The sequence below is a fragment of the Electrophorus electricus genome, chromosome 25, assembly GCF_041902795.1.
Source record: "Electrophorus electricus isolate QZ-2024a chromosome 25, ASM4190279v1, whole genome shotgun sequence".
In the NCBI taxonomy this organism is placed as follows: Eukaryota; Metazoa; Chordata; class Actinopteri; order Gymnotiformes; family Gymnotidae; genus Electrophorus; species Electrophorus electricus.
In genome coordinates this window covers 292,501-306,124 of record NC_137521.1, presented here as the reverse complement: position 1 = coordinate 306,124, position 13,624 = coordinate 292,501, and the positions used below count along the sequence as shown (strand labels likewise).

At 37.0% G+C, this 13,624-nt stretch overlaps 3 protein-coding genes across 3 annotated transcripts in view; 1 reads left to right on the top strand and 2 right to left on the bottom strand.

Annotated features, from left to right (window-relative positions):
• Positions 1-205: 205 nt before the first annotated feature.
• LOC113567496 (pepsin A-like) lies at positions 206-3,655 on the bottom strand. Its single transcript, XM_026995518.3, has 9 exons — positions 3,603-3,655; positions 3,162-3,303; positions 2,770-2,887; positions 2,522-2,640; positions 1,962-2,161; positions 1,524-1,637; positions 1,048-1,192; positions 797-895; positions 206-541 (listed from the first exon to the last, which is right to left on the bottom strand). Exons 1-9 carry the CDS (start codon positions 3,653-3,655, stop codon positions 407-409), a joined length of 1,125 nt encoding a protein of 374 aa, XP_026851319.1. The 3' UTR covers positions 206-406.
• Positions 3,656-5,170: 1,515 nt separating this feature from the next.
• prok1 (prokineticin 1) lies at positions 5,171-7,675 on the bottom strand. Its single transcript, XM_026995527.3, has 3 exons — positions 7,373-7,675; positions 6,643-6,768; positions 5,171-6,130 (listed from the first exon to the last, which is right to left on the bottom strand). The coding sequence occupies exons 1-3, from the start codon at positions 7,442-7,444 to the stop codon at positions 6,011-6,013; spliced, it is 318 nt and encodes a 105-aa protein (XP_026851328.1). The 5' UTR covers positions 7,445-7,675; the 3' UTR covers positions 5,171-6,010.
• A 4,272-nt stretch (positions 7,676-11,947) lies between these two features.
• The window catches only part of lamtor5 (late endosomal/lysosomal adaptor, MAPK and MTOR activator 5), a 15,131-nt gene continuing 13,454 nt past the window's right edge, over positions 11,948-13,624 (top strand). The window contains exons 1-2 of the mRNA XM_035522223.2: positions 11,948-12,104; positions 12,247-12,308. Coding sequence (XP_035378116.1) covers positions 12,070-12,104; positions 12,247-12,308 — 97 coding nt within the window. The 5' untranslated portion in view covers positions 11,948-12,069. The remainder of the gene's footprint in view (positions 12,105-12,246; positions 12,309-13,624) is intronic.

Sequence of the window (13,624 nt, the reverse complement as noted above, 5' to 3'; positions counted from 1 at the left end):
TTGAATTCTTTCAGTGAATTAAAGAGGAGTAGCCTATGCATACACCAAAAAAAGGATTTTTCAGCAGGTTTTATAGTCTAACGTAACCTTTGCAAAACAAAGTGGGTTTGAGACTTTGAATCTCTTTCTTACAGCTTTATTTATTAAATTGTATTTTTATTGATAAGCTCTATAAATCAACAGCCATTTATTTAACACAAAAGTAATTACATAGTCCCTGCATATTAGATTATTAGAAGCTAGGTTTGCCAAGTGGCAGTGCTATACTCTCATAACATAGACTTATTCTGTATAGAATACTCATTGCTAGTCTCCCTCCAGTTATTATATGGTAACATATATGATTATGCTAAAATTAAAGCTAAATGTTGGACGTTGAAAAATCATCACATTTTGCAGTCTGCCCTTAAGCAAGCTGAGCCAGGCCTACATTATTGGTCTGTCTGTTAAAAATGGTATAGAAGTTTCTGATGAAAACATCACCCAGGATCCACAGTGAGTCACTGCTACCACCGAAACCTGTTCTGCAGGAACTGTAGCTCTGGAAGAAGCAAAGATAAGGCTAGGCTGTTATTTATTTATATATATTGCAATCCTTTGATTTTGCAGCTTTATGCGATCAAAGACACACAATGTCCTTGGTGTGAAAAACCACTGTGACTCCACTAACTTGTGAAGAATTTCTTGTTGCTAACCAAATGTGAGTAATTATGCGAGTAATTTACATTCCTGTTCTTAAATATGCATCTCATCACCAATGACTGAATATTTGATAGACAAGGCTATGTAGACTGACCTGAGAGATGTAGGATGAGGCAGGGATGGTGAAGGTATAGCTGTTAAGGGTGAAGGTGATTTCAGGCATGCTCTGGATGTTGCTGCAGCTCACAGTGGCCTACAAGGCAAGCATGAGAATGTGCAACATTATCTACCTGGTTTAGGGTTGCAGTATAATGCTCATATATGAACACAGCTGTCTGAACAGACCCATGTCAGCTTTATAGAAAAATTCACTAGATAACATCACTAGTAAGCACATCAACTCACATCTCCATACTGATCAGTGGTTGCACCCAACCAGGCGTTAATGTTGCTGATGTCACTTGTTGGGCCAACGATAAGTGAAGTCCCTGTATCAACAATAGCCTGACACCCACCAGAGCAAGCAACTATCTGGCCATTGATTGAAACACTGTGAAGATTTAAAAGGACAATTTGAAGTTGACAATGTAGCTTTCATACATTTTTTTATTTTTATTTTAAGAAAGTAGGTAAAAACTAGGAACATGTAAACGGAAGTGCATATTTTACTTATTACTTAGTGTACCAAATGTGTTGCTAAGAGGATGACAGAAGGTGTAATATGAGTAAAAAAACTTTTAAATGAAACCTCATATTATATTTAACTGCCTCTGTCATTTCATTATTTGCCTAAAACTTTGGAGTAAGTAGCTGAAAAATCATCAATGCCACCAACCATATTGTGGTGTAAGTAAACGTACAGGGCACTGAAGATAGTTTACCTGTCCATGGTGACCTGATAGTAGGTTTCTGAGGACAGGGGGATCCAGTAGATGTTACCAGTGTAGTAGGAACTGTCAATCTCACCTAAAAGCAGCACACTACCCTGCTCACCGCTACAGAGTTCAAAAAGAGTCAGGTCGAGATAAATTAACACTGAAACTTGTAATGTTAAAATACAAATGTTTCATGTTAAAATATATTTTAGCACAGTTGAATCTAGTATTGCTTCCAAAAGTCATAGAACATTAGACACACTAAACACTGTTGAACTAGAATAGTGTGCAGTGTGCATCATGTTGCTGCAAAGCTTATAAGCAAGGCTAAAAAAAGTTTTAAAAAAAAGTAAGTTACATGCAGTTGTGTTTTTTGCAGCAACATGTAAACACATTAAGACTAAAAAGTAGGAGGAAGAAGTAGTCATTCAGGGATACCCATACCTGCTGCTCAGATAGACTGAGAAGACATCCTGGGAGACTAGGCCTTGGTTCATCATGTTGTCGAAGACAGGGGTTGCATCATCAGAAGCAATGGTTTGGTAGGCCAGACCAAGAATTCCATCTGCCACCATGGTGGCCATGAAGGGTGCCTCACTCTCACTCAGTCCGAAGATTTGGTTTTGCACTGAAATTCCACCAACCTATAGTAAAAAGCACTTTTATGTTTGTTTCTTACAATGTCCAATCCCTCTCGGTCAGGACTTATGGCTTCACATGTCTAACGTGGCCCAAGGATGTGAATGTCAGGATATGAAATACCAAAAGCAAATACAAAGCCTGCTTTGCTTTATCAGCCAGCATCAGAACAAGCTAAAGTTTAAGTGAATTTCATTCAAGGTCAGACTAGCACAGGACCTTTGGAGAAAGCTTAAGAGGAAGGTAAAAATCAGTGTCACACTTAGTCTAGTTTGATCCAGCCTTGCTATCATTTAGACAGAAGTGATCAGAAAATTCTGTTGTGTGTTTTTTTTAGTGAAAGGATTCGGAAACAGGTTTCATACCGTCACAGTGTCATAACCCAGATACCCAGTCATGCTGCCAGTGCCATACTGAATTGAGAGAGCTTCATTGGCATTTTGGAAAGTGCTTGATTGCTGTGGGTTGAACTGATTATGGTTCTCTGAAGAAAAATAAAAAAATATTGGTACCAAAAAGATGATGTTGCTGTACCAGGGACAATAAGATGAGCTAAGGTTTATAATCATTTCAACACATTACAGCTCCAGGCAATGTCTACATCGATACTCACGGCAAGCCTGGCTTGAGCAGGAGACTGAAGGCACCCACAGGTTGGAAGAACCTGTATCAAAAATCACTTGGAAGGACTGAGGAGGGGTGCCAATGGAGATCACACCATAGTAGGAGAGCTGGAAGGCAAAAGAACATATCTTACTGATGATTATGGTGCAAATGAACCTTACAAAATTAATGTTAAAATACATTTTATTAAAGTTTAATTAATTAAAATTAAATTTAATTAATTAAATTTAAATGAAAATTAATGTCTAGTTTATTTGAACCATTCACAAAATGTCAGCTTCATTTTTAATCCAAACTACTGCATGATACATATGCTGAAAAACAAATAGCCCAAATTTGGCCAAAATACTTAGCTATTGTTTATGTTTTAGATCAACATACATCTGCATCATTGGTCATGGACTCGACACCAGTCTGAATAAACTTGACTGTGGGCTTGTAGGGATACAGCTTCCTGAATGTCTCCCATTCACCTTTCTCCTGTAGTTTCTCACGGGTAGTCTTGCCCTTGATCAGAGGAACTCTGCAATGCAGGTGGTGAGGTTATTTCTACTGGACATTTTTGCAGTTTTTAAAGTTGACACAAAAGCACAAGCACAAAGCATATGTAGAATGAAACAGACAAAATAGCATAAAAATACTTCAGGGGCCTGGGTATGATTGATAGCCATACTAGGCTTTCCTCAACTTCTCTTTAGAGGCATTATTATACTTTAATTATATGCTTGAGATGGGGTATGCCAGACAGAAACATAAGGTTTGAAAACAATGAGAAAGCTTAAAGCCTCAAAAGATTAAAACATAAGGAGATTCAGTACTTACTTGATGCACTCTGTGAGTGCCACTAAGGCACACAAGGCCAGAATCAGCTTCATGGTTCTTACTGTGAGTTTTCTGTTGTGTTCAATAAGTGAATGCAGAGACTCCAGGCTTTATATACAGTCTGATCACATTTCCGTATGAGCCGGATTTTTACACAGAGTGGGCGTTAAAGCTCAAACGTGACTGACCTTTTACACAATGTCATTTGTCATGATATCAGTGTTTCATTGCTTTTTTGAACTTGAAACATCAAACACTGCTCATCTTGTTTTAGTAGGGCAGTAGCTTTATTCCCTGAAAGTTAAATTGTTACTTACATTATATTTATGTTTGATAAGCCTTATAAATTATATCATATATCAACATGGCTCATAAATATTTCTTTATTGCTTAGAACACCAATTGTTAATATTGAAAGTATTATGTTGTGTAAAGAAATACATACAGGTCCAATGAAATTTATTGGAGGATTAAAAATGTTAGGAATAATTACATTTCATGCTGCAAGTTCATTTGGATCAGTTTTCTTTAATATTGAAATGTGTCCTATTACAGCTTATTCAATCAATTTACAGTTTAAAAATAGACAGTTATTAATAAACATTAATAACTCACCTGGCACTCTATTTGAAAGACCTACCTTGCACATACCATTCACTGGTCACTTCATTAAGTCAGTTTATTGGATGTACAGCTTTTAGGTGTGTAACTTTTAAGTGTGTTACTATTCTCTGTTGCCATGCATAATATTTTTCAGTCACCCTCTCATTAGTCAGTTTTTGACCGCTGGGCACCATATATTATTTGAGCAGCTGACTATTCTGAACATGTCAGTGACAGCCATGGTAATACTGATATTAAACTGCTGTGAGTGTATTGGGCACAGCAGTGCTCCTGCAGTCACAACCAGATTGAGAGCAGATGGCCACCCAAAAATACCCAGCCAGCAGCACCCTGGGAGTCTTAACTGCTAAAGAGTGGAAGATAGCCACCACAAACTGTGGATGGCAATTGTACACTTTCATTGTGATCATTTTAATCAAAAACAAATCACCCAGCATAATCAATATGGATTTTGCATAATATATATTTTGCATAAAGATGCAGAAAAACAGTATTAGGCATGGTTATTTAATTTTTGCTCATTTCATTACACCATGTAATGTGTAAGCTAGTGTTATTAATCTATATTGTTTACTTACTGCAAACATTTGCATGCTGAGCCGGGTTTGTTGTCTTTGCACCCTCAACAAGAGCATGTGCAAGGTCATGTTTATTTCTCATTTTCCCTCTGTGATAAGTACGACCTATGTATGACACATAAAACAATATGTGTTACGCTTATTTTGTGCCATGGTACAATGTGTTTCTGACTTTGTTTTCACATTCACATCTGTTAATGGATTCAGCCATGAAGAACATCAACACAGAACCAGCAAAAAAAATGTAAATTTTAAATGTAACATTGAACAATTTCACATGAACATTTTTCATATGGAAATGAAGGGTCCTTTGATTTCTCATTGCCAATAGCTAATTTTATTATTTTTGTGCTTTAAGCCCAAAATCTAAACAAATAGTATGCATTGCACTGTACATTTCTACATTTAAAAAAAACTTTGTTTTAGTGTTGATTACCATCCTAAATAATTGAAGACTAGACAACCTTAATCAAATTGTTTCATTTTGTTGGAATTTGGAATACTGCACACCTGTGGACTCAGTGGGGGATGTAATTAAAGATGTTTATATGTTTATTTCTGATGCCATTTTTGTTTTTTGGGGGGTTTTTTTTGTTGCTGTTGTTGTTGCTGGTGAAGATAAGATTTCCTTAAGATTTTAAGTAGTGAATTATTATTTTAATTAACAATTATTTATTCCAGTATACTGCCCAGGTCTTCTTGAATGTCATCTGAGAAAAAGCTGAACAAAAATAGTCCATTGCGACAGCACAACACACGCACTCATTGTTCTCTTCAGGAAAGAGCAAATAACCCATAGAACAGACACATACAGAGAGATTACTTTATAATGACCTCACATGCACTCTTATTTCATATTACCAAGCATTTAAAAACAAACTGAAAAAAAAGAAACTGTGAATATGAAGTTGGATATTTATTTGAAACAGTATAATGTTCTAGGTGGTGTTTTTTAATGCATACTAAACCAGAGTATGTCTTTTAATGCACAAGATGGATCAGGTGCCAAAGTAAACCAAGCACATGACCTTGTTTTTCTGGCCCAGCATTATGAGGGCATCCACAAGTACATTAGTTTTTCAGAGGAAACATGATAGCAGGGTATTTAGTGCAAGATGCATGAATGTGAAAACATGGGAACAGTGGCACTGCAAGTATTTCTTTTTCCTAACATATGGTCCTCTGCTTTCTGTCTCATCTATGCAGTTAAAAGTCTATGTTTTTGTAATCTTTAGTACATCGGTGTCTGGTGTCCGCAAATCGGGTGCACATTAGTTGTGGTAGACAGGGGCAGGTGTGATGCTGTCTCTTCCCAGGGAAAGGTACCTGTGCATAGAGAGGGAACACAGGATATATGATCAATTATAGCTATGTTTTGTTAGTAAAAAATATTTCTCTTCTGTATAGAGATCTACAGAAAATATTCATGTGTATTGTAATACAGTGCAGATGTTTAGTATCTGTTGAAAATGGGCCATGTTTCATCTAATCACAATGTGCACTCATTTTCCTCTCATTTACAGAGGCAGTTAATAATGTCACTTTGGCCACTGCTTTTCCCACCTCAGCTGCTTACTATATGCTTGATGTGTAATATTGATTGCATTCAGACAGCCATGGACCTGATTACTATCAGATATTCTTTTTCAGCAGCTGCACCACATACAGCTGCCCCCATATATAACTGTGTGTGTGTGTGTGTGTGTGTGTGTGTGTGTGTGTGTGTGTGTGTGTGTGTGTGTGTGTGTATTCATCCAACACCTCTTCCTCCCTACCCTAACTGGGTCTTCATAAACATGTGCAATGAGCTACAGTAGGTGTTGGGAGCGTGTAGCTACCTTATGGCTGAACGGATGACACTCATCTCCCTCGAGTCCCTGTGGTGTGCACATCCGCAGGCCTCTCAGCCATAGGCTGACAGCACAACACAGCCCTACGCCACACTGAATGTCTCTATCACACGCCTGGCTCATGCACGCATGCACACACACGCACGCAACCAGGAACCCCCCGGCACATGTTCACGCATTCACACGTTCACACATACGCCACACGTAAACATGTATGCAGGCAAATGCACAGTGACACAAGGTTCCATTAGAGGCATCATATCAATTTCTGTCATACATAGGTGTTATGAAAAAAAGAACTGAGGCACTGCACTTTTATTACTTAAAATATGAGTTACAGTTTTGTAAGTCAGCCAGCATAATCACACTGAATTGAAAAGTAGCACTTATACAGAAAAAGTGTAATATTTAAACTAAAAACTGATTCAGAATGCTGTATTGTTTTCTGCACAAATTATATGAGTATGTGATATTTCTGGAATGTCCTTGTTCAGTGCTTAATTGAGTTTTGTTTAAAAGGCTTTTAATTTATGATTTCCTTGAATATGATTCAGCATGACAGCTATTGGATTCAGGCTATGAATTCAATTACTTTAAATTAAATCAAACCCAGAACTTGTTTCTGTTTAGTTGCTCTCAAATAGTTAAAAAAAATAATAATAATTTAGTGGCATTTTTAAAAGTACATGTCAGGTGTAATGATATTTGGAAGACCTACCCCAGTGATGACAGCACATCTGCAGCCACTCAGAGATACCAAGAGTACCGTGAAGAGGACCAGCAAGCTCATAGCAGCAACAGGAGAGCTCCGTGACACAATTCAGCTGTCTTGCTTCCTTCTGTCTCTGCTCCCTGTACCTCTCTCTAACTCTGTCTATCTCTCTAATCCTCTTGCTTCTGATCTCAGTTGTCTTGCTTTGGAAGAGATAAGGGGGGTTCTGTTGTTCTTTTTTTGTCGTTCTCTGGTCCTTCTTCTTCTTCTTCTTCTTCTTCTTTGTCTTCTTCTTCTTCTTCTTCTTTGGTATCCTGCATCCAGTAACTTCTAAAGTGAGGTTCAAAGCATTCTCTCCCTTTATCTCCAATCATTCCCTCCATCCCCCTCCCCTACCTCTGCAAGGTCCTCATCATCCTCCACTATATGACGCTGGACAGGTCGATGGAGCTACGTGATTCAATGCACTTCACCCTGCAAAATCCTCTGTGTTGAATCATTGTCACGGTCTTGAATTAACACCTGTATTAGTCTTTTAGTTTCAAATGGACAAAAATGAACACTATGTATTTGTTCAACACTGGTGATTTTTCATTGCATTCTGATAAATCATCTTTTAAATGAAATAAATTGAATTATGGCAGTACTTGCACACTTCTTTGTGTGTTTGTGACAACAGTATTAGTCATGAAAACAATCATCTTATGGAGAATGCTGACAGGAATTTCACGGTAGGCCTATGTGTCTAATGGTGAAATAAACAAGGTCTAATCATACGTCAGAGCAGGTCAAAACGATTTTTGCTCCTATACATTTTTCACAGGTCAATCATTCATCATATAAAGGATTTTTTTTTCATGTTGAAAAAGAAAAAAGGATACCTGCAATAACCAATATGTTCTATTCAAGACCCAGGTGCAGCTACAAGAGGTAAATTAATTTACCATCCTGAGGCTGTATTAGCTGGCCATCAAAACATGCATTACACTTGTCTAAGGGAACACCATGCCCTAGGACCATGGTCTTGTTGTTACCTCACTCATGGTGCTTCTCTGCTTTTATATAACACTATTGTATATATTTGTGTTTAAGGAGAATGCATCACAAGTTCTCCAGAAATGATTTATCAGTCAGCAGAGCTGGTCAAAGTAACTTTCATTTACATTTACATGGCCTAGTTAAAGGATTCATCTTGCAGGTAGATTAGGACAAATTAAACACTTGTTACCACTCTTAAGAAAATTCAGCCTACAGTCACAAAGTGATATAATTCACCCTGTCGTTCAATGACATTTTCAACTTGCACATCTAAGAGTGCCAGTCAGGTTGAGATCGGTATGTGCTTCTGATCTTGTGACCAAAACGTCCAGATTCTCCTTTAACCACTTACACTTTTTTTGCTATGCTAACTGTACAGGACATAAGATTATGTACATTACATATGTACATTAGCAGGAGAGCAGGTGACCAGAACCAAAGGATCATGGGAAATCGCATGACTTCTCTCTAATGACGTTCTTTCTGGGCACTCCTGTTCAGATGCTACTTTCGTGGTCTTGAAGAATGGCAGTCATGTTCAAAGGCTAAATGCATCTCAAGCTCTTTTGGATTAATGTCTCCTAAATGGCACAATAACGGATTGGGAAAAGTTAGGGGATTCTGTTTACTACATGAAGACGTGGGACGAATTGAGAAATCTGATCTTATGCTGCGCTCAGTCTAATGAGTTGTGAAACCTGCATGACGCGTCTCAGCTGTAGCCTTGAATTAATTGCCGTGAGGGTTAAGTCACTTTAAACTCTCCGGTGAGAATACGGAGGCGGCATGCCGCTGTTCACGGTAGCTGTATTTAATGTATGTTGAGAGCGTCTTAAATTAAAACAAGGTAAATTATGGGATGGGGCCGTGACGTGTGTGAGGTATGCCAGGCTGGGAGGTGTCGCGCATGTCTGTTAGATCTTGATTTAGAGCCGGTAGAATAGGTTAGTCAGTCGCAGTGGGGAAGATATATGCCTACGATCCACTGGCCACATAATTACACTGCGCCTTTTTGCCCTATCAGCACAACAGTCTGGCTCCCGTCTTGCAGGACAGACAGAAATAATCTCGGGTAGAGCCTACGGTGGCTAAGAGAGCCGTTAGCTGCAATATAAAACTTCACGCATAGCTCAAATGTGGCGATAAAGAAGTGGTATCTTTCATAACTTAAAAAAACTTGTCTGTTTAATTTGTTTACGTAAAATCCGCGTAAGCACCCAGAAGCATTAACCACCATTTTAGCGGCCACTTTGATAGGGTTTTCTCAGGTATTCTGTTTAATCTGATCTCGCATGTAATTGATCAAAATATACAACTAGTACAGAATATAGTGTATATTGCAGATAATCAATGAACACAGGCTACTTCACTGTGTACATGGTTATTTATTACTACACACAAAACATATATTTGCCCAATGAGTATATACTTTGTTGGAGGATATCTTACACATGTATTAGAAAATAACTTCATAATAAATATTTTAAAATGTCCCTTTTCAAGTCCACACATATTTAAAACAGTGCAACATAATGTGGTTAGTTTATGTGGTTTATGTCTTTTCCTAATGAATAAAATCTGTACACTTTCCAGTGTGCTATTCAAATCTTCTTATAACTTCTAGAGCTTAAAAGATCTTGCATGTAATGTTTCTAAATAAGAGGAAGAGTATCATTCTGAACTTTGGTGAAGTAAAGCTATATTGTGATGAAATATATGTATCTATAGTACTGTGCAAAGATTAGAGACTATTCTTAAGTTTTTTTGAAAAAGTGAAAACCTTTTCACATTTTTTCTTCAACCTTACAACTTCTTTTGCCAGTGAATGATCTTGTATCTAATTTTACCTTTTTTCCTTTTAGTCATTTTGAAAATGCATGAGGAAGAAATATGCAAGTCATCTAAGGTGTGGTTGTGTAAGGGTTTCTTTGAAAGGTAACAGTGCTGGTGTCACCTTTAGAAATATGTTTTGTTTGAAGTTCACAGGTGTAAATTGGTGATTTTAAGACTAAGGGGGTAAAAAGTTGAAGTTGCATAAGGGTGCAAAAAGCCAACAGTGAATAAATTAAACACAGACATGAATTTTATATTCTACTTAGTGTTGAAGGCTTTGTGTAATTTGTCTGGAAAATATGTTCACTGTTTTTTTCTCATACTGGAATACTTGCCATTTTAACTAAGTTAAATAATGAATGGGTGGTCATTGACTCTTTAGTAGTACTGTACATATGAGTGCAGAAGGCAGATATTTCAGGTTCATAAAAGCTAGCTATTCTAGTTAAATTATTTGACACCTTATAATAATCTGTCAATGCATTTCCTATTTCCATAAAATTCAGTCCATTAGTAAAACTGGGGGAAAAAAGGTGAAATTAAGAGGCCTGTGAATAAGAATTGGTTTTCCTCATTGATCTGATGTGGAGCATGTACAATCTGCTCATCTATTAAACTCTCTGACTATGCTGCCAAACAGTGATCGGTGCAAAATTGATGACAATGTCGAGATGAGAAGACAGGATGTCTAACTCTTGGTCTTTTCATGGTCCTTTCAACATGTATCCAAAAGGTAAACCATGTCTTTTGAGCTAGAGAAGCCATCTCTTTGTCAGGATCAATTCAAAACAAAAGATGTCAATGCACACATGAGACAGTTTTGTAGTGGCATTGTCACTGGGCAGAGAAAGTAGCAAAGATTTCTGATAAGAACATATACCCTTTTAAGAGTGCATGAGGAGAAGAACTGGTCTTTTCATAGTGCTACAGTTAGTGACAAGGGATCATCTGATATCCACATTCACTGTGACCACTACAGTTCCCCAGAGATGTTACTGACAATAGCAGCTAAATGTGAACGTAGTATCTTAAAGTAGATGATTTCTATTGGTTGACTTCTGGGTGCCCTTGCAATGAGTTTAGCTTTGTTTTCAGAGGGAAAACATATGCATGGAAGCAACTATGGAAAATTCTATACACATATTGCATATACACATATACACTCTTTGATTCCAAGCCAGTGCAGATTCTGTTTATATACCAAAATTTTTGCATACTCCTCTGTAGCTTTTTCCAATTCCTATAATAGATCTGCAGCTGCAAGAGGATAATATAAAGGGATAACATCCTCCAAAGCAACTTATAGCTAAACAGCATTTAGAGTAATTCTGTATGTATGCGCTTCAAATATTTCTAGGTATAATATGGAAGGTTAACAGTGGTGATGGGGTCACTTGGGGCTGTGATCCCTAAAATGGAGGAATGGTTCCAACAGATTCTAGGAATGCCAACATCAGTCTAGTCCAGAAGAGCGTAATCCTAGTCATAGCAGAAATATTGCTCCTCACTCTCATACTCCCAGACCTCTGAAAGATGGCCCAAGTATGACAAAACATGACTACCCAATGAAAGGGAGAGACAATATTTATTTGTTTATTTATTTAGAGAGTTAGGTATGTGCATGTGTATAATTCCATCGCGATGCCTTATACTCCAGTCCAGTAAGAGGCGGTAATGAAATCTTATGAAAACTTATAAGAAGAAAAAGAAGAATCACATGTTGCAATATCAGCTGGTTTCCCGGAAGTTGTTCACCCAGTACTTACTATATCGCATATTTATGCATTTTCCTTACGTTTGCTATTGGTTTAAAAGTATATTACTGCTTATTTATGGAGGCAGCTCTAGAGCAACATCTCGACGACACGTAAGTGTGTGGCATTATTATTCGGATATTAATTTAAATTAACTTACGGGTGGGTTCACGTTGTCTCGGGTGCAGCTAGCTAACTATGTTACATGACAAAATTTTAAACTTTAAATGTAAAAAATTTGCTTATTTGCTTTAGAATGAAAAATCCTTCGATTGTTGGAGTTTTGTGTACAGACGCCCAAGGTCATAATCTTGGATGTAAGTACTGTTCAACAGTCATCTTATTAGCTAGCTAGATTGGTTATCTAGCTATTCTTTTTAAAATTTATTTCATTTATTGATTTATTTATTTTTTAGCAAAACACTTAAGATTGCATAGATACTGAGATAGCTAGCTACATATGTTTTGTCAGCAAAGTAGGGAGTTGTCTCATTTTAATGTATTCAGTATGTTGGGACACCAAAGTCTCGTCATATTTTCCTTATCTGTAGTCTTTAACAGTCAAAATCCCAAAGAACACCTTGCATGACACATCAATTAATCCTTAAAAGTCATCAGATTTTTACGGATTACAAAAGGTTTTTGTGGTGAAATATTTAATAACAAAAGATTGTCCCTTGAAGTTACATAAATTTAGAGTGAGATTGCTGTTAAGTTATAAAATACATTGTGACAGAAATTAATAACTACGAATGTGTTTACATAAGTATTCAACCTGTGGAAGTTCTAAGTTCACACAACTTAAAACTATTTCCATGCAAGTATACAACTGGCTTACAACTGGTTTACAACTGGCTCTAGAATCATTTAAACATATCATCTTTTATGCATAAAAAATGCACTTAATTAGGGTAGCATTGGTCAGAATGTAAATCTGAAGGAAAGATGTGAAATGAACAAAAAAGAATTCCAAGAAAAACAGGTATATATGCATGCTCAAGATGGCAAATGGTGTAGTGTATACCTATATTCCCACTCCTCAATAAACACTGTCCCTTCAGTGAAGTATGGTGGTGGTGGCAGCATGTTGCAGGGATGGACAGAAGGATGAGGCAAAATTCAGGGAGATGCTGCAAGACAATCTGCTTCAGTCTGCTAAAAAACAACTTGGGAGAAACCTTTCAGCAGAAAAGCAAACCTAAGCATAAGGCAAAAGAATAGGGGTGGTTGAAAAACAAACAAACAAAATAAATGTTAGACAGTTCAGATAAAAATCCTCAACTTGAATTGATATTCTTATTTCAGCAGTATACAAGTATACAGTGAAACAAAATAAAGTTCTTCCAGGACCATGGTGCAGCACAAAAGAACAACATGAGTGCAATCAATAATAAATACAAAATACAGGACAATAGTTACAAAAGAACGTAAATATAACACCAACCAGTACACTGCACTGAATAAAGTGAATTAATGTGCAAAAAGATGGAACATACTATGACATAAGTATTTAGCAGATATACTTATAGCATATAATGTACATAGCAGTCTAGGCTTGTCACGATACCAGAACTTTGACTTTGATACCAATACCATCTGTAGTATCACAGTTCTCGATACCAAAAAAAAAAAA

Bases quoted from the DNA above. Each gene is read 5' to 3' on its own strand.
- LOC113567496 (XM_026995518.3), bottom strand. From the start codon at position 3,655: ATGAAGCTGATTCTGGCCTTGTGTGCCTTAGTGGCACTCACAGAGTGC. The intron at 3,304-3,602 runs GTAAGTACTGAA...CCTGCATTGCAG, and splicing joins GCACTCACAGAGTGCATCAA to AGTTCCTCTGATCAAGGGCA. The intron at 896-1,047 runs GTGAGTTGATGT...CTTGCCTTGTAG, and splicing joins CCACTGATCAGTATGGAGAT to GCCACTGTGAGCTGCAGCAA.
- prok1 (XM_026995527.3), bottom strand. From the start codon at position 7,444: ATGAGCTTGCTGGTCCTCTTCACGGTACTCTTGGTATCTCTGAGTGGC. The intron at 6,769-7,372 runs GTAGGTCTTCCA...TGCATGAGCCAG, and splicing joins GATGTGCTGTCATCACTGGG to GCGTGTGATAGAGACATTCA. The intron at 6,131-6,642 runs GTAGCTACACGC...CTCTATGCACAG, and splicing joins GTCATCCGTTCAGCCATAAG to GTACCTTTCCCTGGGAAGAG.